At 41.9% G+C, this 21319-nt stretch overlaps 1 protein-coding gene across 10 annotated transcripts in view; it reads left to right on the forward strand.

Moving 5' to 3' along the window:
* LOC131282416 (CUGBP Elav-like family member 4) overlaps positions 1-17694 on the forward strand; it is a 337934-nt gene extending 320240 nt beyond the window's left edge. For 4 of the 10 annotated variants that reach the window (XM_058311880.1, XM_058311873.1, XM_058311875.1 and 1 more), the window contains 7 exons: positions 9055-9295; positions 9416-9562; positions 9713-9811; positions 14985-15062; positions 16388-16564; positions 16687-16851; positions 17057-17694. In XM_058311880.1, coding sequence (XP_058167863.1) covers positions 9055-9295; positions 9416-9562; positions 9713-9811; positions 14985-15062; positions 16388-16564; positions 16687-16814 — 870 coding nt within the window. In that variant the 3' untranslated portion in view covers positions 16815-16851; positions 17057-17694. The remainder of the gene's footprint in view (positions 1-9054; positions 9296-9415; positions 9563-9712; positions 9812-14984; positions 15063-16387; positions 16565-16686; positions 16852-17056) is intronic. The other 6 variants (XM_058311881.1, XM_058311874.1, XM_058311871.1 and 3 more) reach the window with 3 other exon arrangements.
* Positions 17695-21319: the final 3625 nt, after the last annotated feature.

A 21319-nucleotide genomic window follows, 5' to 3' on the forward strand; every position in this document is an offset into this window, starting at 1 on the left:
TTGTCCGTTGAGCCTTGAGTTTTTCACTCACCTCGCCAGAGTGCAACCCTGCTCAACCAACGCTGGAAGCCAACACTTAGCAAAAGGGGTGGTCCCCCCCTTCTTCGGCACCGAACTCCATTCAGTAAATAAAACAAATGAAATAAAATGCTACCACCGGGTTGCAGGTGAGCGCTCGAACGGTTCCAGCTCCAGATGTAGTTCGCCCGATTTGCGGGACATGGACGGTGCAAAAGTGTTATTGATGGAATGAAGTTTCAAGTGGATGTGCCGAGTGCCTTGTGCACATTACACGGAGGATAACGAATCAGCTCAATTCAATTAGGGACCAAAGCTCTTCAATAAAATGTATCGTCTGGCAGGGAGTTTCGGGCAAGTGTCCGTGAGGAGGCGTGCGGATGACGGTATTGTTTGAATTCGCCCGGCAGCGAATTGTACCGGCATTCGGTGCAGCGCCCCTTCTCTTGGTTTTCCTCCTAATGGACGGTTTTATTTATTGTTTGAAGAGATTTTCTTGCTCCAAGCGCCAGGCCCGGATTGTTCCATTTTCCAGCGCCATTGTTTTCGTCCCGCTTTTAACGTCCATTGTGAGAATCGAATTTATTGAATACCTGTGTGATGCAACGGAGGAGTGAAGACAGATTGCCGAAAGGATTGAAGATAAGTTGTCGATTTATTTGGATTGAATGATATTAAACATTCGTTGGTTTTTTGTCGAACACCTAAATTTGATCGGTGTTATCTTTTCTTTTACACGGATAAATTATCATTTGATATGTAACAAATAATTGAAACCAAGTTTGTCAACTACTTTACATGGTCTTCTCTATAGTTTGATACCGATTAGATTTACCTGTAGCCTACCTGTCGTGATCTCACGGATTATTTCTCTATTTCATTATATTTCAACATCCAAATTCAACTACTTGTTTCATTTTCACTATCCACTCTCGTCAAATTCAATCACAAGACTGATGGTTCAACTCTTTCCGTTTTTCAATGTCTACTTTGTTCCATCTTTTTCCATCTGCAGATCCATCTCGGATCAGTAGTAGGCCATCGCTCTTCTAATTTTCGTTGCCAACTATCTAGCGATTAATTTCATTTTTAATTTTTCGTTGCCTCGCATTCATAATTCATTCGTTTATCAATTCGTTCATTATTACTATTTTTCTAATTATTCATCCAGCTCGGCTCAATCCCTACATCCTCCACTACCTCTACTCTCCATCGCAATCGTGATACATAACCGTATCCTGTTATCTCTTGGTTATTTAATTATTCTTTGCGGTTCTGTTAGTTGAGGACTGCTAGTACCATTCATGCAATTACTATCGGCCACTGATGCAATTTAATGGCTTGCTTCCCAATTTGTTTTCCGAACCGTTTACATTTTTACGTTAATGTTCCTAGTAAACGAGTCCGAAATCATTGATGATGATCACCTTTGTACTCTATTCGATAGTGTATAATATTCGCTGGAGATAGTGGAGTAGCTCTTAGTCCTTCGTGGTAATAACTTCACTACATAATCTCCTTCCCTTAAATTGGGTTCTTTCGTCTCGTAATCTTCGTCCGCAAATAAGTATCCTACGTACTTCATTCACTAGTCCTTTTTGGGGACAATCGTTCAAGTTGCTCATATCCCAAAGGCAGGGGAACTTTCCACGAAATCTTTATCCATCTAGGAGTGCTTCTTATTTCGCAACCGCCATAACCTTTATAACACCTAGATTCTGTCACTCGATGGCTTCATTTGATTTTGCACACAGACGAACAGATTATAATTCTCGCTCCTTTGTCCTCCCCGTATTTGGTATTGAACTCTGGGGAACTTTTGAAGAAATCACTTCGTGGCTTTACAACTGATGATTCTGCGATATGCCCGTTCATGCGATATAAGGTGCAGTTTTTCTGATCGAGTTGTTAAGTCATTTCTGAATAGATTCTGACTCAAAACAATGCAGACTATTAGGCCACATTCAGGACTGCGTCCACTCCAGATGCTGTCTGAATTTCATCCACGAATAATTATGAATCCGGGGTCGAAAGATGTCTCTGTTCAAAAAGGTGTAAACAACTTTTTTGCGCATACTAGTATCCTGAGGCTACCTTCTCCGTTGAATTATAAGTTCGGCTCCGAGCAGCTATCCCGTACGTATGCTCCAACTGTTTCTTCTTATCAATCCCGACTGCTCCAAAACTGAATAGTGCTCGTGTTTTCGGGATAATTTCGACAAATACAGAAATTTTAGCTCGGTCACGATTGAAGCTACCGCTAAGATTTCGTCCATTACATCGTCTACATTCGATTGTCGCTCTGTACCTTCGAGACAAGCTGCAACTTCTAAAACAATATCTTCAACAACAATCTTGTAAGGCCTTTTTCTGTCCTTGATCGTCCATTGGCTCTTCAATCCAGTCGTTAAAGTTGATCTGCTTTCTGTGCAGAACTTTCAGCCGCAGTTTCTACAACAACATTCCAATCATCCGTCCATCCGTAGAAAATATGACTATGTGCTCTCGAACATGCTGGAAAAATTATCAACAGTGCTGGAAATATTGAACATAGGCAAACATAGTAACATGGACAGGCCAAACCCGAGCAGCGTATTTGAACTCCTTGATCAGCCGTCTTCAATCCAAACGTTAAGGATGATCTGCTTTTTGCGTGGTTCTTTTCAGCTTTGTTAGCACCGAGTTACGCCGATTCTCAGGTTTGACTGTGTTGGTGGTGATGATGAATAACGCCGTGTTCCCGATACCATCCTCAAAATTGAAGCTTCTTACGATATATTTGTCCACTAGAAAAATTCTCGAAGGATCCGTTTCGTTGCTCCACATCCAACATATCCGCGATGTACAAATACATAACGAAAAATAGTTATAATTTAAAAGAATGAATAACAATTGTTTCCCTGGGGTTGTATTCCATTTAGGAACACATGTGGAATGTGTAACGTTCCCCATAGGGAATTTCTTCAAACACCTATTCCTTCACTTAAATAAAACTTTAGAACCCTGTGTCTTCCTCTCAGGGAATCTCTTTCCATATGAATACTTCCTTTCAGAAAGTATATTTACAAATGTGTCTCCCACCCGAATATGTATATCTTATGAATTTGGGGAATCTTTAATTTAAATTTTCATATTGTTCTTTCTCTCAGACAATATCTTCTAATCTTTACCATTCCTTACAAAGAATTCCTTCAACTCGGAAAAGATCCTAATAACGTACGTGTTCCCTTCCAAATATCTTTTATGTATCAACTCTTTCTCTCCTCCTCACCATTGTTATTCTTCCTTTTTTATATACTCAAAGAGGACTTAGTAATCAAACCATTCCTCTCGAAGGATTGTTTAATCGGATCGGAAAAAAACACTTAGTAAAGTGCCGTTCCTCTCAGGAAACTTCATCGAGGTTTCCACTCAGATAAGCACTTAGTAAAGGAGGTCTTTCACCTCATTGCATCTGTGCCGTTCCTCTCAGGGAACTTCATCGAGGATTCCACTCAGATAAGCTCTTAGTAAAGGAGGCCTTCCACCTCATTCCAGCTGTGCCGGTCCTGTCAGGGAACTTCATCGAGGATTTCACTCAGAAGAACTTAGTAAAGGAGGTCTTCCACCTCATTGCATCTGTACTGTTCCTCTCAGGAAACTTCATCGAGGATTCCACTCGGATAAGCACTTAGTAAAGGAGGTCTTCCACCTCATTGCACCTGTGCCGTTCCTCTCAGGGAACTTCATCGAGGATTCCACTCGGATAATCACTTAGTAAAGGAGGTCTTCCACCTCATTGCATCTGTGCCGTTCCTCTAAGGAAACTTCATCGAGGATTCCACTCTGATATGCACTTAGTAAAGGTGGTCTTCCACCTCATTGCATCTGTACCGTTCCTCTCAGGGAACTTCATTGTGGATTCCACTCAGATAAGCACTTAGTAAAGGATAAGCTCAGATAAGCACTTAGTCTTCCATCTCATTCCAGCTGTGCCGTTCCTCTCAGGGAACTTCATCGAGGATTCCACTCAGATAAACACTTAGTAAAGAAGGTCTTCCACCTCATTGCATCTGTGCCGTTCCTCTCAGGGAACTCCATCGAGGATTCCACTCAGATAAGCACTTAGTAAAGGAGGTCTTCCACCTCATTGCATCTGTACCGTTCCTCTCGGGGAACTTCATCGAGGATTCCACTCGGATAAGCACTTAGTAAAGGAGGACTTCCACCTCATTGTATCTGTACTGTTCCTCTCAGGGAACTTCATCGACGATTCCACTCAGAGAAGCACTTAGTAAAGGAGGTCTTCCACCTCATTGTAACTGTGCCGTTCCTCTCAGGGAACTTCATCGAGAATTCCACTCAGATAAGCACCTTTTAAAGGAGGTCTTCCACCTCATTGCATCTGTGCCGTTCCTCTCAGGGAACTTCATCGAGGATTCCACTCAGATAAGCACTTAGTAAAGGAGGACTTCTTTGGAATCTTTCAATGTCTATAAAATCTCCTTAATACTAAGTCTTCCATTATGAGAAAATCTTAAAAATTGCATCTACTCTACTTGTCTACTAATCAGAAGGACTCGATGATTATATTCCAACACTTATCAATCTTGATACCTAAGACACGGTGTAACTATTTTGTACCATACGATACGTGATACTATAGTGACGATATTTCTACTACTTAACCTCACAGAACCAATCGACAACCTTTCCAAAATTATCTGAATACCACAATGTAGAAGGTGTACAAAAAGAACTTCAAAAATTCATCGATACAAAGACCAAGTATAGCAAACTTATACCAACGCCATTTCCCTAACATTGTTTGGCGAGAAACCGCGATAACTAATCACTATTTTTAATCAATTTTCAATATTGACTATTCTCTCGACGTGAGACGCCATCTCTGAGAACCTCTATGAATAACAATATTTCTTCTCAAGGAATATTTCATTTGTGTCTTCCGCTCTGAGAAGTACTTAGTAATTGAGGTCTTTCACTCGGGAAATCTTGTATTCTCATCTCTATACTGAAATCTTTTATTCCCATCTCCATATTGATCTTCCACACAGAGAGTCTTATTGAATCTGATCCGTTTGCAAGAAATTTCCTCAATGACTCAGTCCTCCATGCTGAGAAAATTTTAAGAAATCGTATCTACTCTTATGAAATCGTATCCATGTCTCTCAAAGACAAGATATGAAACTATTTTATTTTGCATACTTTACTACTGCACACAACGATTCCAAAAATATACTCCAATCCTCAATAATCTCGATACCTACGACACGGTGTAACTATTTTGCACCATAGGTTACGATGTAATGCTCTTTTTATAACAACTAACCTCTAAGAACTAATCAACAACTTTTCCAATATGTCTCGATATCTCGTAGAAGGTGTCAAAAAAAAAAAAAAAATGTGTTTCACAAGACAAAATTGTAATGAACCATGCAAAACTCATAACTTTTGGTTTAGTAGCCATGATATCCAACGAAATGGAACGATAACTTTATCTGAAGTAAAACTCCAATATGAAATAACAATTGCTTGTCAATCTGGTCAATTTTCAGCCACTATTCGTGTAAAACATCGACAAATAATCACTATCTTTCACAGAAAGTTTAACAACATAAATTATTCCAATGACATGGAAGCAATCCATCTTTGATATGAAACCACCATCTAGTTTCTTTCACAAACCTCGATATTTACGAAACACTTTTTGTTACTGATGTTAACCTCATAGATTTAATTCTCCTTATCCTCAATATATCTCACTCTCCGAAATCGCTATTATTATAGCATTATTCGAAAGGCAATCGCTATTATATTAACAACCTGATCAATATTAATTCAACGTTATTTTGCATCATTGTTTGACAAAAGAAAAACCGCGACATATAATCGCTATTCTGCAATAAACTTTCCAATATGGGGTATTCTATTAATATGGTACGCCATCCTTACTCTGAGTAAAGAGCTACAACAAGATATCACTTCCTATTTTAAAATAAAAACAAAAAGCTTTTAATTATCACCACTCTCTTCAAATATTTCGCCATTATATTTTACCGACTTGCGCCATTGTCGTGATCTCACGGATTATTTCTCTATTTCATTATATTTCAACATCCAAATTCAACTACTTGTTTCATTTTCACTATCCACTCTCGTCAAATTCAATCACAAGACTGATGGTTCAACTCTTTCCGTTTTTCAATGTCTACTTTGTTCCATCTTTTTCCATCTGCAGATCCATCTCGGATCAGTAGTAGGCCATCGCTCTTCTAATTTTCGTTGCCAACTATCTAGCGATTAATTTCATTTTTAATTTTTCGTTGCCTCGCATTCATAATTCATTCGTTTATCAATTCGTTCATTATTACTATTTTTCTAATTATTCATCCAGCTCGGCTCAATCCCTACACTACCGTAAGTTCATAAATCATTCCCACAAACGATCGCTCTCCAACCACCCGAAAGCTCTTCAATTTGTCATCAATTAACCCCCGAGGGAGGGCACCTCAAACCGAAGTCAATCGTTTGGGCCTTTTCGACGGCTGGTAATTGAATCAAAACCGTGCGAACGTCCGGTACGCCAACCTGGCCAACCGGGAGCTTAATCAATAATATCCTGCCACACACCGTTGTTAGTTCACCTTTGCACCGAAACGGTGTTGCCCCCATTGTGACCCCCTCCGGGCATGAAAAAAACCGACCGGGGCCGGAGTAGCAAACATCCGGAACGTCTTCAGAGGCCTCGGCCACGCCCCGCACCGGCCAAACACCATCATTAATAATGCTCTTTGTGTGTGACGAAGTGATGACAATCCACGAACCTGGGAACGCCGGAAGCCAAACCTACCTTTTCCCTCGTACGGGGAAAGCAATTTCATCGGCAATTCTTTTCGGCCGAAGGTTTGCCTGTAGTTTTTTGTTTGTTGTATGGGATGCCTTTTTCTTTCGGCCGCTTGCCTTTCTATCACATGGATCATTTCCCATTCAATACCGTTGCGGTGGTGGTGGTCATTGAAAAGAAGATAACGACGACGCCGACCTCGACGAGGGCGATGACGAAGACAATTCCAAGTCGAAGGAAGACAGCAGCTCGATAGCGAAACGACGAAATAATAATGCCTTTGACGTGACGTGACGTCGGTGAAAGTCCTCCATCGTCTTTCGAACGTGCAAATCCGAACCAGCGGGCCTCTTCCGATGGAAATGCCTAACAACAGGTTTCCGTATTCAAAATCATACCGACGCAACAGTTGAACCCCACTCCCGGGGGTGGCAAGGAAAATCAGTCAAAAGTCAGGAAGCAGCACGGAAATGACTCTCATAGTTTCGTTGGCACTCGGGGTTGAGGTGGTGGTGGTATTGAAAACTTCATAACGATAGTTTTTCCTGCTCGAACGGGGGCGACTTTCCGTCAAGTGACGTTCGGAGAACCGTGGAAATTCAAGCCACGAACGTCAACCGAACCCCCTCCGTTTTCTCTCGTTCGGTATGTTAAACATACACAAGGCCTGTGTTTTCCTCTTCCTTTTTTTTACAAAACGCTACCCAATGGTTCACGACCTACGGCCTACGTTCAGTACGTTATTTTCACGGACGATGGCATGACTGGAAAAGCCACAAGCATGCCAAGATTTTTTATGTTTTGTTCGCCCCCTCTTCTTTTCCTCCATCGTCCGTCGGCAACAGGTGTGTGCGTGTGAGACTTGGTTGGGTCCATCGTTTGTCTGCCCGTGCCACATTCCATTTCCCTCGTGGGAAAACTCGAAGGGTCGGTGCAAAATTCCACAATAACCTCATGTCGTGTGCATCGTGTACCGAGAGTAATTTCAGCAATTACTCCACAGGCGTGGCCTATAAAAACGGGAAACACACAGCGGTCTTGAACTTTCCTTTTTTGTTTCTTGTTTGAGCAATTAACAAAAGTAAGACGTAAAAATTGAAAAGCAAATTAAAATCATGCAAAAATTGCATCAATTCGTACTTTAAGGAGTTGTTTTAAATAAATTTGTTTATAACATTTATTAAAGCCACGGTTTTCGAAGGCTAAGCAAAGATAAATCTTCCTAAAGAATTGGTTTTTTAATATGGAGATAGTTTTTATGTTGCATTTTCATTTATTTATGTGGGAAAAACTTTTTAGAAATAATAACAGCTGGCTTTGGAATAAGGTAGCCATGACAATAAATGTATAAAATTCAAATTATTCCTGCCATGTCGAACATTTCCAGTCCAACACTGTATCCTTCGCCACACCAAAACTCCGTTTCACTGAAACAATTTTCCTTGAGAGTCGTCTCAGGACACACCGGACAGTTTTCGTTCGTCCTCTAATCGCCATAATTGTTCCCGTGGGAGTACCTCTTTGTAAAATGCTTATGTGTCACTGTGTGTAATCACTGTAACTAGATGTAGTCAGCCGTGCATCGCTGTACCCGTGCCCGTGTTGTTTTTTTTCCGTTGATGTTTAGACAATTGCGCCTGGCCGCGGAGTGCCTCGGAGTAGATGCACACATTCTTCACCGGAGCGTTTGTAATTAATCTTGTTAGTTAGCGGATCTCCGTGTGGCGTGCGGTTGAAGCGAAAGCATAAATCCTCGGAAAAGCCCCGCACCGAATCCGGTCCAGCCTTCAAAGTAATGCTCGTTCAAGCGATATTGTGTCTCGTGTGTTTGTGTGTGTGTGTTGTGATGTACTTATCATCGGCCTTTCCCCCACGAGGACGCAGAGGCACCTTCCGGGGCAAAGCCGCTTCCTCGTGGCACAACAAAGTTGTAATCTCTTTCGTTTTGTGGTGGCGTTTGGCAAACAGAACAATAAACCGTGGCTCGTTTGGAGCTCGGAGTGGAGATATAAATGGATATGAATTATTCGTTCCGCTGTGCGCTGGCGTTTAGCTCCACTTAATGGGATGATGATTTACGTGCCGCCCAAGATTTATGTTATTAACGTAAGGTTTCGCTTTTTTCTTCCTCCTCCTTTTCGCTTCTTGTGAACCTTCGCACCCTCCTCCCTCGTCCTCCTACACTTCCACAGGGTGCATCCTCTAGCTTAGTGGTAAAGTTCGCAGACACCGAGAAAGAGAGGCAACTCCGTCGTATGCAGCAAATGGCCGGCCATATGAACCTGCTGAGCCCGTTCGTGTTTAACCAGTTCGGACCGTACGGCGCCTACGCGCAGCAGCAGCAGGCGGCCCTCATGGCGGCCGCGACCGCCCAGGGAACGTACATCAATCCCATGGCCGCACTAGCAACACAAATACCTCACGCGCTGAACGGTAAGTGCCCGGCCGGGGAGGGCGCTCGCGGCGCCCACCAGCACCACCCGGACGACGGCTCGCTCGGCATGATGATGACGATGGCCACGATGACGGACGGCTCGGTTCGATTTGTTGCAGGTTCAGGACAGCCGGTGAACGGTGCCATCCCCTCGCTGCCGTCGCCCACGATGCCCACCTTCAACATGGCCGCACAAACGCCCAACGGCCAGCCGGCCGGCTCCGAGGCCGTCTACACCAACGGAATCCCCCAGACCTACCCCGGACGTAAGTAGCTCATCTTTCACGCCACCACTTTTCCACACTGCCCAAACCCACCCGTCCACCCTCATCCCCAAGGTGCTTGGCCACCTTTCCCGCCTTACGGCGAAGTTTGCTCTGCCGGAATCACAATAATTTATGCAGCCCTTTACGTAGATGCGCTGCACCTGTCGATACCCGCTCAAGGACTTCCGAACGGAGATGCCGCCCTGCCGCACGCCGCCTACCCCGGCATCCAGCCGTACCCCGGTGTCGGTAAGTTCCGCCTCGCTGGCCTCTTTACATGCGGCTCCTCGCATTTGCCTGTTTCTACTCTAAGGCTCAACTCCCGCCCACACACGAAACGCCACCACGTGAATGTCTAGAAGTTCTCCCTCCTTCCCCTCCACTCACTACACCCTCGGCCACCGCCCTTGTATGTCCGTGCGTTTCTCTGTACCACTCGTGTTTGTTGCTATGCTGTAGTGTTTTTCTATCGTACCTCACGTTCAATCTTATTTCTTTATCCACTTAGAGTTATTTACAGTTTGTCTTTCGATTAAATTTATATCCGCTACAGTTTTGTTCTCGTCCTACGTTGTCACGAAATTATTGTTATTTATTGTAACCTTTGTTTCGGACTACATTTTATCTCTATTGTTTTGCTACTGCTACCATTTGTCTAAAACAAGTGCACCTGCGTGTGGTTTAACATTTTTATTTCCTTGTTTTAGCTATCGTTATCGATATTCGCGTCGTGGTTTCTTCTTCGTCGCCCGCCAACCGTTTCGTTGTTAATGTGTCGATGTGTTTAACTTTCCGGTTACTTTAGATATTTTATACATGTTTTCTTCTGTGACACTTCATGCATCTTCCCTTGCACTAAATCATCATAAATTTATGAATTTAAAAGTTTCTGATAAAGTTGAATTGTAAAATTAATTTCAAAAGGACACTTTTTGTCACAAGCCAGATTTTGCCTACGATAGCCAAAATGAGTTGATTTTCGCTTTGCAGCGAATATCAATAACGAACGTATGGAGTGGCATAATAGAGAGTTAAAATTAATAGTATCAACCCCGATCAGCATCAACGGTCCACTGTTTACCTGTTTGCCTCAAAAAACATACTGCACTCTTTCAAAAATGGCATTGCACTGAAAAGCTGAAATAAAAACTAACGGAGAAGGAGAGGATAAAACAAAACAACACACGAACGGAGTAAAACATAACACAACAAGTATGTTGCAGCAGACTGGGTGGCTGAGGGAGCTTTATCCCAACTAGCGGCAGCGGTCGTTGAGTCATGTTTCATTGAAATTATAAACTTTCTCACCCGAAAACAAATAACAAACTTTAATTGCATTTCACTTCCATGCACTTCTACGTCCATGGGTGCCGCCGGATCCCTTGCTGGTCCCTTATTTTATCACACGTTTTTTGATACTCCGTTTTTGCCCCTCCCGTGGGGGTAAGCGCATTGGAACCATCTCGTTGTTGCTTCACACGTACCCCGTCCTTTAAACTGCACATACAGTTGGTGGAAACTCATTCGGGGGGACCCTTTTTATTTTTTGTTAAGTAATGATTCTGTTTGGTTTGATGTCAGAGAGTTGTGACGGTACACTTTCGACGTAACCACTTTTGCGTCCTGCATCATCAGCCCAGACACTCGCTTCTTGCTATTTGCGAAGCGCTCGGTTTTATTTCACATTTTATTTATTTTTTATTTGCCGAGACTCGTGCTTCCGCCACTCTCGACGATCGGATGGTTTATAACTTTACGACGGTAAATAACAACTTAGTTGCAAATTGCGACACTTTTTCACCCTTTGCCCGTCTGCTGCAACAATGGCACGGTTTACCGAGCGTTCCGGGATGCGTTAGTTTGTCCCCCAAAAACCTAAACTCAACCGTCGGTTTGCTACCAACGACCGAACGGCATGCACACCACTGTACGTGATCAAAACTGCAACTGTTAGCGTAAACAAACGCCACTCGTCGTCTCTGTGAGATGCTGTTTGTGCTGCATTGTCTGGGATTTAAGATGGCAAACAAACATTCCCGCATTTCATTCATTACAAATACGCCACCCCCGGCCACCACAGTGTGGGCCCGCTTGTCAGCGCTTACCTAAATTGCCGGTGACATTTAAATGGTACAAAATTTTAAATTGTCACTGCCTCCCGCCGGAAGCCCTCAGAATTAGTTTTTCTTCGGCGCGTTCCGTGCGCCACCAGGCGCCTCCATTGCTTTGGTGTCACTCGACGGAATTTCTCCGGCTCCCCGAGGGAGAAACCCCCCCCCCCCCCCCCCCCCTGCCATTTGACAACTTTCAGCTGTCGGGCAAAATTTTCAGTGAATCTCAATGAGGCGGAAGTAAATTAAATCTGATTTCACCCACCCACCCACTCCGGGCCACCCACTCTCCCGGTCGATAGGACGGCTGTGACTGTGTACTGCTTTGATTTGTGCAGAGTTTGCCGAACCGTACCGAAAGGAGCCGAAAGGAAGTTAGTCTACGGACAGAAGCGTATAGCTCCGGGCCAGCGCTGTTTACGTCAAAGGCAGTCCCGGATATTGACGGAGAAATTACTAATAGAATTAAATGTTCGCCGTCCCGAGCGCTTCCGTTGTGCCATCGTTTCGATGGCGTTCAGCAAAGCTCGGGTGTTTCGAGTGAAATGTTTACATTTGAAACGTTTCGTGTGCTTTAACAAGTAGAAAATATTTTATGATTTACACAAACTGCTAGTTTTGGTGTTTTGAGATAAAGTTAGCTTTGTCTTTGACACGTTGACTGCCAAGCGGTCTTAGAACACTTTTTAGTACTATCGGTTTTGGTCAAATTTATTAGTTAAATTTATACATGCGCCAGTTTTCAAAGACTAGGCAAATACTCAGCTTCACAATATATAAACTTACGATATCAATATAGTTTCATTTCTATCATTTTTAAAAATCTTTCATTTTTGACAGCCAGCTGTCATTAGTTCTACAACGTTTTTGTCCCATAATTAAATGAAAATGTTACTTAAAAATTATAGTAATAATTAATATCAATTCTTTGAAAAGTTAAGTTTTAGTTTAGCCTTCAAAATCGTCGGTTTAATAAATGTTATAAACAAATTTTATTAACGCATTGGGTATCAAGCGTTTTAGCACAAGTTTTTAGAACAATCTTTTTAATTAAATAGTGTTTATAATGTTTGTCAAACCGATGGTTTTCAAAGGCCAAAAACTTAGCTTCCCAAATAACTTATTTTTAATATTGCTTGCTATAGTTTTTATGTTGCATTTTCATTTGTTCATGTGTCACAAACTTTTTAGAACTAGTTGCTGCTGTCATCCACTTTTGGGTGACGTGGTACGTGTTAAAAAAGATTGTACTCAAAACGTGGCGCTTGGCAGTCAACGTGTTAAACATCAAACAGATATTTTTCATTGGTCTTTTCCTTTTTCTCGATCAAATAGTTTTATAAACACTTTTCTAGCACAAAAACCAATACTTGAACAAGTGGCGATTGCTGGAACAAAGAAAAATACATCAATGCTAACAGCTTGGGTACAAATGCCGTATGAAGAACCAAAACATCCTCCACAGTTTAACGACAGCTTATGGCCACCCAAACCCCTACGGTGAAGGTACAGCCGGAAAAGCCATGTAAAAGACGATCGAGTATTACTCTCCGTTCCTTCTTGCTTTATTTCACGCAGTTGATATTTTCGAGCTCATATTTTCCCACGTCGAGAAAATGTTGTGTGCCATTTTCGGGCAAGATTTATGCACCGCTCCTGTTTTATTATTACTGCCACTAACTTCTGGCCCCATTTTTTTTGCCTCGCATTCGGTTTGTGAGTGGTTGTTACGGAGCTTTTACCGCACCGAAAGACCCCGGACCGCTGGGCGAACAAAGAAAACTACCCCTAACGGATTATGGAATTGCGAATAGGCCATTGGTTGTGAGTTTAAGTGGATTCCAGTGTGGTGGAAAAAAATGTCTATCCCACCCGCTGTTCAATGAACCAATTTTTGCTGCGCTGTTCAGACGAGAGTCGCTCCAATATCCCCCATATCGGCAATGGATCGTCTTGCTTCTAGCCGTTTATCTCCGGATGCCTATTTTTTTTTTGCGGGCCCAATGTGTTACTGCGCAGCATAACAACAGATCTACAAAATCGGTAGCCATTCCGAGGATGGGTTTGGTGTGGAAAATTATGACCTTGTTGTTTTTCCGATATACTTTCGTCTCATCTTCCTAGTGAAGCATGTTTTTCAGCCCGGAAAGGGCTTTTTCCAGTCCATCCGCCACACATACCATTCCAAAAACACAGCGGAAAAAAAGCCCAACAGTAAAAACCCATCCGTGTGTTGAGCCTGAAACATGGAAGAATGCGCCCAGTTTTTCCTCTCCATCTCTTTCCTATCTTTTCTTCGCCCAACATCCTTACGGTTTCTCCGTAACCCCCCCCTCCCTATCCACACAGTCAATGCCCAACGGGGGCGACGATTTGGTCTACAGAATTTTCCATTTCATTAAACAATACTTTTAGGCAATTGGTTTTTAGCAGCTTGAATTATGGGGCCAGCTTCAGCCAGGCCACGGCAATAATCACCATGTGGTGCCAAACGGTCCAGGTCGGGTTGTAATTTTCAGCTCAACACGGGGGCAAACCTTTCCCGGTACCTCATGATAAAGCGGTTACCTTGATAACGATAAGCCACATGGTAACCCCTGCTTATCTTTATAGTCTTTTTAACGACGGATAGTCATTACATTTCGGACGCAACCGGGAAGTTTGAGTACCGTTCGATTTTGAAAAGTACTCGAATGAAGTACGAATGGTGGAATATGTTTTGATCTCATTTTATGAGTCAGAAGTAACACAAGTTTTAGGTTAAAATGATCTCATTTCAGCATGAAAGTAATCTAATAATATACTTTTATGTTTACGTCAAACTAAAGGAAGTGACCAAAACTAAAACCTTCAATAATGTCTTGTCTAATCAAGTCTTAGCGCGTATATCAAATAAGTGTATAATAAAAAAAAATTGATCCCAAATTTGTTTCCGAATTCGTTTCCATGCTGCCAGTGCGTTGCAGAATTATGCTTAACAGTAGACACCTCAACTAAATTCGCTTTGTGCCTAGTGCGTCATACATTTTACAAAGCTTTACCATTTTGTTCATTCCACGTAGCTGTAGCTAGTAGCTGAAAGTAGAAACAATTGTCCCCGTGAGCGTGGATCAAGTTCGAGTGCCAAAAAGGTCGCACTGAATCGCCATTGATGCCAGCTCGTCGACATTCGCCGACGAGATCCATGCTTGCGCCCGACAATCCCTATAGGCTGTCCCCTGCCCTTCAACACGATCCCACCGAATCGATATTTCTACTGTGTGTTGTTGATGTATACTTGTTTTTTGATTGTAAATTTGTAAATTTAACAGCCTACCCAGCCGTTTATGGACAATTTCCGCAAGCTATTCCGCAACCGATTGCCGCCGTTGCACCAGCACAGCGCGAAGGTAAGCATCGCCTTCCCATCTCCAAGACCGCCAGAAACTGCCCCGCCAAAAAAAGGGCTTAAGAGAACGTAAAAAAAACCCAAGCCAGTGGAGTTAGCAATAATTTGAACGCTCGGAAATTACAAAGTAGACGAAAATCAAAACGAGATAAACGACCAGTTCATTGATAAATTTTGGATCAAACGTTATTAGACGACTGGCAATTTGAATTAACGAAGTAACTCGAATAAATCAGTCTAAACATTAACTAGTTCCACGGAACTGACCCGCAGACGAACACGTTTTGCAACACCCCGGATCGGTTTTTCAAAGTCCCGAAAATGAGAACCAAAAAACATTCTTGATCTACGAAAACCCCGCCAAAGTACAACGATGCGACCAATAGTTCCCATGTTTTACTGTTACGCTCATTATTAGTGTTTTCTCTATGTTTCTGTATGTTTGTGTGTGCGTGTCTGTATGTATGTTATTTACGTTATTGGCCGCTTTCGAAGGATAGCGAGTTTGAGTTTTGTTCTTCCACTTCTGTTCGGTGTGAACTAATGCTACCTTACCATCGGGGACGAGCCGTTTCTGCTTTCGGACACGCTGACACGACATAGTTCGGTGGATTTATCCAACAGGTGGAACACCTCACTACCCGATTAAGCAGAACCGGCTGTCCCCAAAGGTCAAAGGGGCGATTTAGTACGCGCCGTGAAGATTTAACATCAGGATCGTTCATATTCAGTTCCAAACTCCAAACCTTTCGAAATCTACGCCTGATTTGGCCCCCGATTCTCGTTGTTTTACGCTCTTTCTTCAGTTTGTTATCTGTTCCTGTGTCTTACGTAATGCACCTTTCAATGTTTGATTTTATACGTGTTTTCCCTGCCTCATACTATGTCACTCGAATCCCTTTTAGCGTATGAACTAAAAAAAAGCTAGAAAAAAAAAGCTAGTAGAAAACTCGCTAGACATAAGATAAGACCTTTCGAGCTTTCTGGGCTAGTTTCATATACCTTCACACTCCGGTACGGGTCTAATCAGTCTCGTATTCCGCGTGCGATTAGACGCTTACCGCCGGTGTTCACCTTTTCGTTTCATTCCTTTTAATTTTACCTAGAAGAAACAAGAAAAAACACCACTCATGAGCCATATGCCGTTTCTGAGTCGTATGATCCAGTCGAACACAACCCAAAGCTCGTCTCGGCTGAGGGTCGCCGGTAGACGGAACCGCTCTCTTCCAGCTATCGCATTGTTTTCTTTGCAAACCCTTTTAGTTGATCATCCAAAATGAACACAATTTTTACGTTGGTGATGGATTGTTTTAATTTTCTGTAAAGACATGTTGATGTTCCCAGGCTGCTCCATATCGGGCCCGGAGGGTTGCAACCTGTTCATCTACCATCTGCCCCAGGAGTTCGGCGACGGCGAGCTGATGCAGATGTTTATGCCCTTCGGAACTGTGATAAGTTCTAAAGTCTTCATCGATCGAGCTACCAACCAGAGTAAATGTTTCGGTAAGTTGATTTGAAGAAAAGTTTAATCCAATGCCACTGATATAGCATTTGCATTGGCAAGATTGTGTAAGTACATTATCTTTATCTCTATTCTTCTCTCTATTTTTCCTCCCCCCGCACAGGTTTTGTATCGTTTGACAATCCAGCCAGCGCTCAAGCTGCGATTCAAGCCATGAACGGTTTTCAGATTGGTATGAAAAGACTGAAAGTTCAGCTGAAAAGACCAAAGGATGCGAATAGACCCTATTAACAATCAGAGATTAAAAGCGCTTTAAAGAGTGCTTCTGGTGAGTGTTCAATCGTTTATTTCTTTGAATTTATAACTCCCGCCAACTAACGTGGTCCCTTTCCTCCCAAGACCGTACCAGTGAAGTTATGAACATATCAATACAACTCCACTCTTTTCTCCCTTTTTTTCTATTCTCGCACTTTCCACGCAACCAAACATGTTGCCAACTTCGGACACCAAACGTACGTACGTATCTTCAACAGCTGAAGCTTTAAAATATGAAGTTAATCCTTAGACAAATTTAATCTAATATCATCAATTATCAGTGCAGTTATGAATAGAACAAACAAAACTACAACCAATCGCTTAAAGTTTAAAAAGGAAAAAAAACCAACCTAACAACACATATGAGGAAAAAAGGAGGAAAAGTTTAATCTACTTAATATAAAAAAACAAACAAAAAAACCTACACTAAACAAAAAAAAAACAACAACCAACAGATTACAAAGCTATACAACAACTGTTATGGCAGTGAATTTCATCTTATAATAAATCTTATATACCAACCTACGGCCGTTCGTGGAGGCAGTACCGCAGTGCGCGCTGCAGTTGCAGCCGAGTTGAATCAGCTTTTGATTCACGTCGGCACGTCAGCGGGCGTCATCCTGGTACCTGGGAACAAGAGGGCACCGGCACGGGCACCGGCGAACGGCACCAGCTACATCGGGAGGGCAAAACAAGCGTTTCATTGGCGGCGGACGACGGCACCGTTTCACGTAGCAGCAGTTGGCCGGAAGGCGAAAGAAAGGCGTTTGCCAAACCGGGAAGCGCGGTGATAGGGTGGCAGAAGTACGTACATGATCTTACAGTTAAGTTGAGCTACGAACTAGATAAACAACCGAACACTCTCAACGATTTTCATCCAGTAGTTGAATAAGCGGAAGGATACGGCCCTTAAGAATGATGCTGCGAGATTGTTGAACTCAATACAGAACAGGCTTTTCTTTTCATTAGCGCACAGCTTCCTCCAACTGCTAGGGCAGACGATCGCTTTGGAATATTTTATAACCCCATATTAGCAACGTTAATCGATCACAGCTTGGGAAACGATCGAGTCGGTAAAACTTTTTGTAACGAATTGAGTATTTTCATCGGAATAATTCAATCATCATAAATCAATTTAAATACCACAAACTTTTCTTAAATTTTTAATTTTAAATTAAATTTTTAAACAGATTTATTGATGTACGATCATGATTCCATTTCATATTGGAGTTGTACGCGAATTGATGCATAGCAACAATCTCCTTTTTCCGAACAGCTTTTTAAGTTGTTGGAAGAACAATACAAACATTTTGTCACCCTTCTGCTATCGCAATTACATCACAAGATTTTCTAAGCTCACTAAGTCCTTGCAGAACATTATACTAAACGAATTTGTAGTATGAATGCATTTACCGAAGAAATTTTGACTCAAAAGCTAGCCCAAGCAAACAGAGGTGCATTATGTTAACTTCTTTGCAAACAACCCATGCAAAAATGACGTCCTTATACCCTGGAGCTAGTTGCGTTTTTTCTTCTTTTCTTCGAATTTTAGATCGCTTAAAACATTAACAATTGCATTATCCACGAGCCGGCAGGGTACTGAAATACCGCACGGCACACATTAACTATGTAAACAGACTACATAAAACTAACACAAAAAAAAACACGGTACTGGGAGTATGTAGACAACAGGAATTAGTTCTAAAGTTGAATCAACCGCATAGATGAATAATGATGTAAAACAAATAACAAAACAACCAAGTGCAAGGCGTGTGGCTGGAAGGGAAACATTGCAACAATGGAGCCACGTCATCCTACCAAATTAATTGAAATCAATAAATAAATAACAAGTAAACCACAAAAAGAAACCAAACTTACTTCATAAGATAATTACGGACCGGCATGAAAAAAAAAGATCACAAACAAACAAACAAATATTTTACATAAAACGCATAGACATGTGGTAATCGACGATGTAGCCCATACTTTAGTATACTAGATAGCAATAATTTTTTCTTGAACACAATTTTTCATCAATATCGATTCGACTCTTCTGTAAAGGCAGTACTTACTTATGAGCCTTTACTTACTCTCACCTACCTCGTTGAATGAGGTTCTTGCGTTCCCCCTTCCCAACCCAACCCCCGCTCCCTTTTACCGGTACACTGTTACGCTACTTGCAATGACACGTTTAGAAAGTTCAATTTCTCACCTATAACAACATCAACCACTTTATGCACGCGTATGATCTATTGACAAGCTTTTCACATAATCTCAAAATTCTGCATATAATCAAACCTTCCCATTTGGGAAGACTAATAAGGAAACAACAGGAAATAGGAATTACTTTCGAAAGTAAATTTATTAAAATAAAAAAAAATAAAACTAGTTCCAATGCCAGTGGTATCGTGTAACCAGGTAGCTAAATATTTAACAACACTGAACCGAAATGGAATACTTTAGTGTGCTTTAGGTTCTCTAGATCGTGTTTGCATCGTTTTACCTACTGCAGTATTAATTTATCTTTATCGATTGCCAATGTATGTTAGTTTCCTGCAAGCGCCTTTCAAAGCCTTCCCCTCCTATTTCTCTTCATTAACACAGACATACATACACAAAAACACACTCACCTACACACACACACAGTCCCATACAAGTATAGGCTTTTGATAAAAGGCATTGCAAGGATTTGCGATAACATGCGTTTCCTCTTTCAACTAGTCAGCTAGTAGGGTAAGAATTTGAGTATATCCAAATCTACAAATCAGCCCGCCACCGTAGAGCTTTGCGTTTCGTAGTTTTGCATCCCTCCAGAATGTTGCCCGCCACCACCACCGCCGTGGCGGCGTGGGCACGTTGGGCATCTTAGTAATCGGATTCCTGCCTAAAAGAAAACAAACAAAAAAAAACATATTAGGGATTGTAGTCATAGTCACTTGAACGAACGATTCAAGCATAAAACTTTAAACTAATATTGAAAACGAACGAGTATAACCAAAAACTCACACACAAATCGTATAAGAACTACTAATTCAAATGAGAATCTACAGCTAAGCAAAGCCAAAAAGAAACAAACATATACACGAGCGGCGTATCGCGACGCATTTGATACGCGCGTCAATGCTGGCAATGCCGATCGAGAAATGTGATCGTCAACCGTGGTACGGATTAGCAGAATGTTAAGATTGTGGGATTTTTCTAGCGAGAAAACGTAAGCAAACATGTCTTTACCGTTGATCGAGTCTTGCGCTAAATTAATCAACGCTTAAGTTACGATACGTTTGCACCTTCAAACAGCAAGTTGCTTGTTCTATACGAAGGTAGATAACCTATAAACCGGCATCAGTACAGGAAGCATGTCGACCGACGTGGTACATTTCTATCATTTTTCATTAACGGTTAAGTTTGAAAGATCATCTTTGAAAGCTAGTTTATAAATAATCATAGTGGAAAAACTGAGTTTAATTGTAAATATTTGTTATCAGTTTGAAAATATATAATCCTTTCACGAATAATAATTTCAATCGAGGTGGTTAACCATATATTATTAAGATTTTCTTTTCGGTTTACCCTGTGTGTTAGAATTTCATTTGAGTATGTTGAATTTTATAGCATCACTTCGCTTCAAAAGGTTTCAGTAAAATCACGAAGATTTATGCAACGCAAAATGTTGAGTCGGTTATCAATTATTGCATCGATGCAGCGCACAATCTCAATACATCGATGATGTAGAGCATTTACGTTAAGTTCTGCCTCAGTTTTCTTTTGTTTTTGAATGTGTATCACTTCAGCATGCTTTCAGGGTCGTGTTGTGCTTGCCCTCATCAGTTGCACCATTCGTGGTATCCGATGTTGACAATTGACAACTTGCTTGTTCCCATTTTCGCCATAAACGCTTCGACCATTTCAAAACCCACCCATCCTCGGCATTTGCTTTACCGAACCGGTTCGGTGGTGTCACTGCGTAGGAAATTCCCAAACAGCTGCAAAACACATAAACGAAAACATACTATTGTTAGATAAACCAACAAAATGGGCTGTGATTTCAAGGTATGATTTGCAAAACCAAAAAAAAAAAAGAACAAATGAACGAACGCAACATTTATCGATAGCGAAAAACCCCATCACATCACAACCGACCGGCTGAGTTGTATCCCCGTCAAACGTCATGCGGATGCGGATCCAAAATTACCCAGTGCCTATTCGTTTCATCCGTTTTCCTTTTCGTTTGGCTGTATGGATGTACACTGCATGTAATCACTGAGTTGAGGCGTTTTCCCTCCCCCCTGCGAGCGACGATCAATTTGCCAAACTGTGAAGGATTGTCCGCTGTTTTCCCTGAAAGCATGCTGGGACCCATAGTGCGGAGAGCCTGTGGGGCGCGTTAAAGCATAAAGAAAAATGCTGCTGAAACCGACCATCGACCAGGAAGGTTTGATTCTTTGCCAAAACTCGAGTTGACAAAAAAACAAAAACAAGTA

This window comes from Anopheles ziemanni, chromosome 2 (assembly GCF_943734765.1).
Source record: "Anopheles ziemanni chromosome 2, idAnoZiCoDA_A2_x.2, whole genome shotgun sequence".
NCBI classification, from domain to species: Eukaryota; Metazoa; Arthropoda; class Insecta; order Diptera; family Culicidae; genus Anopheles; species Anopheles ziemanni.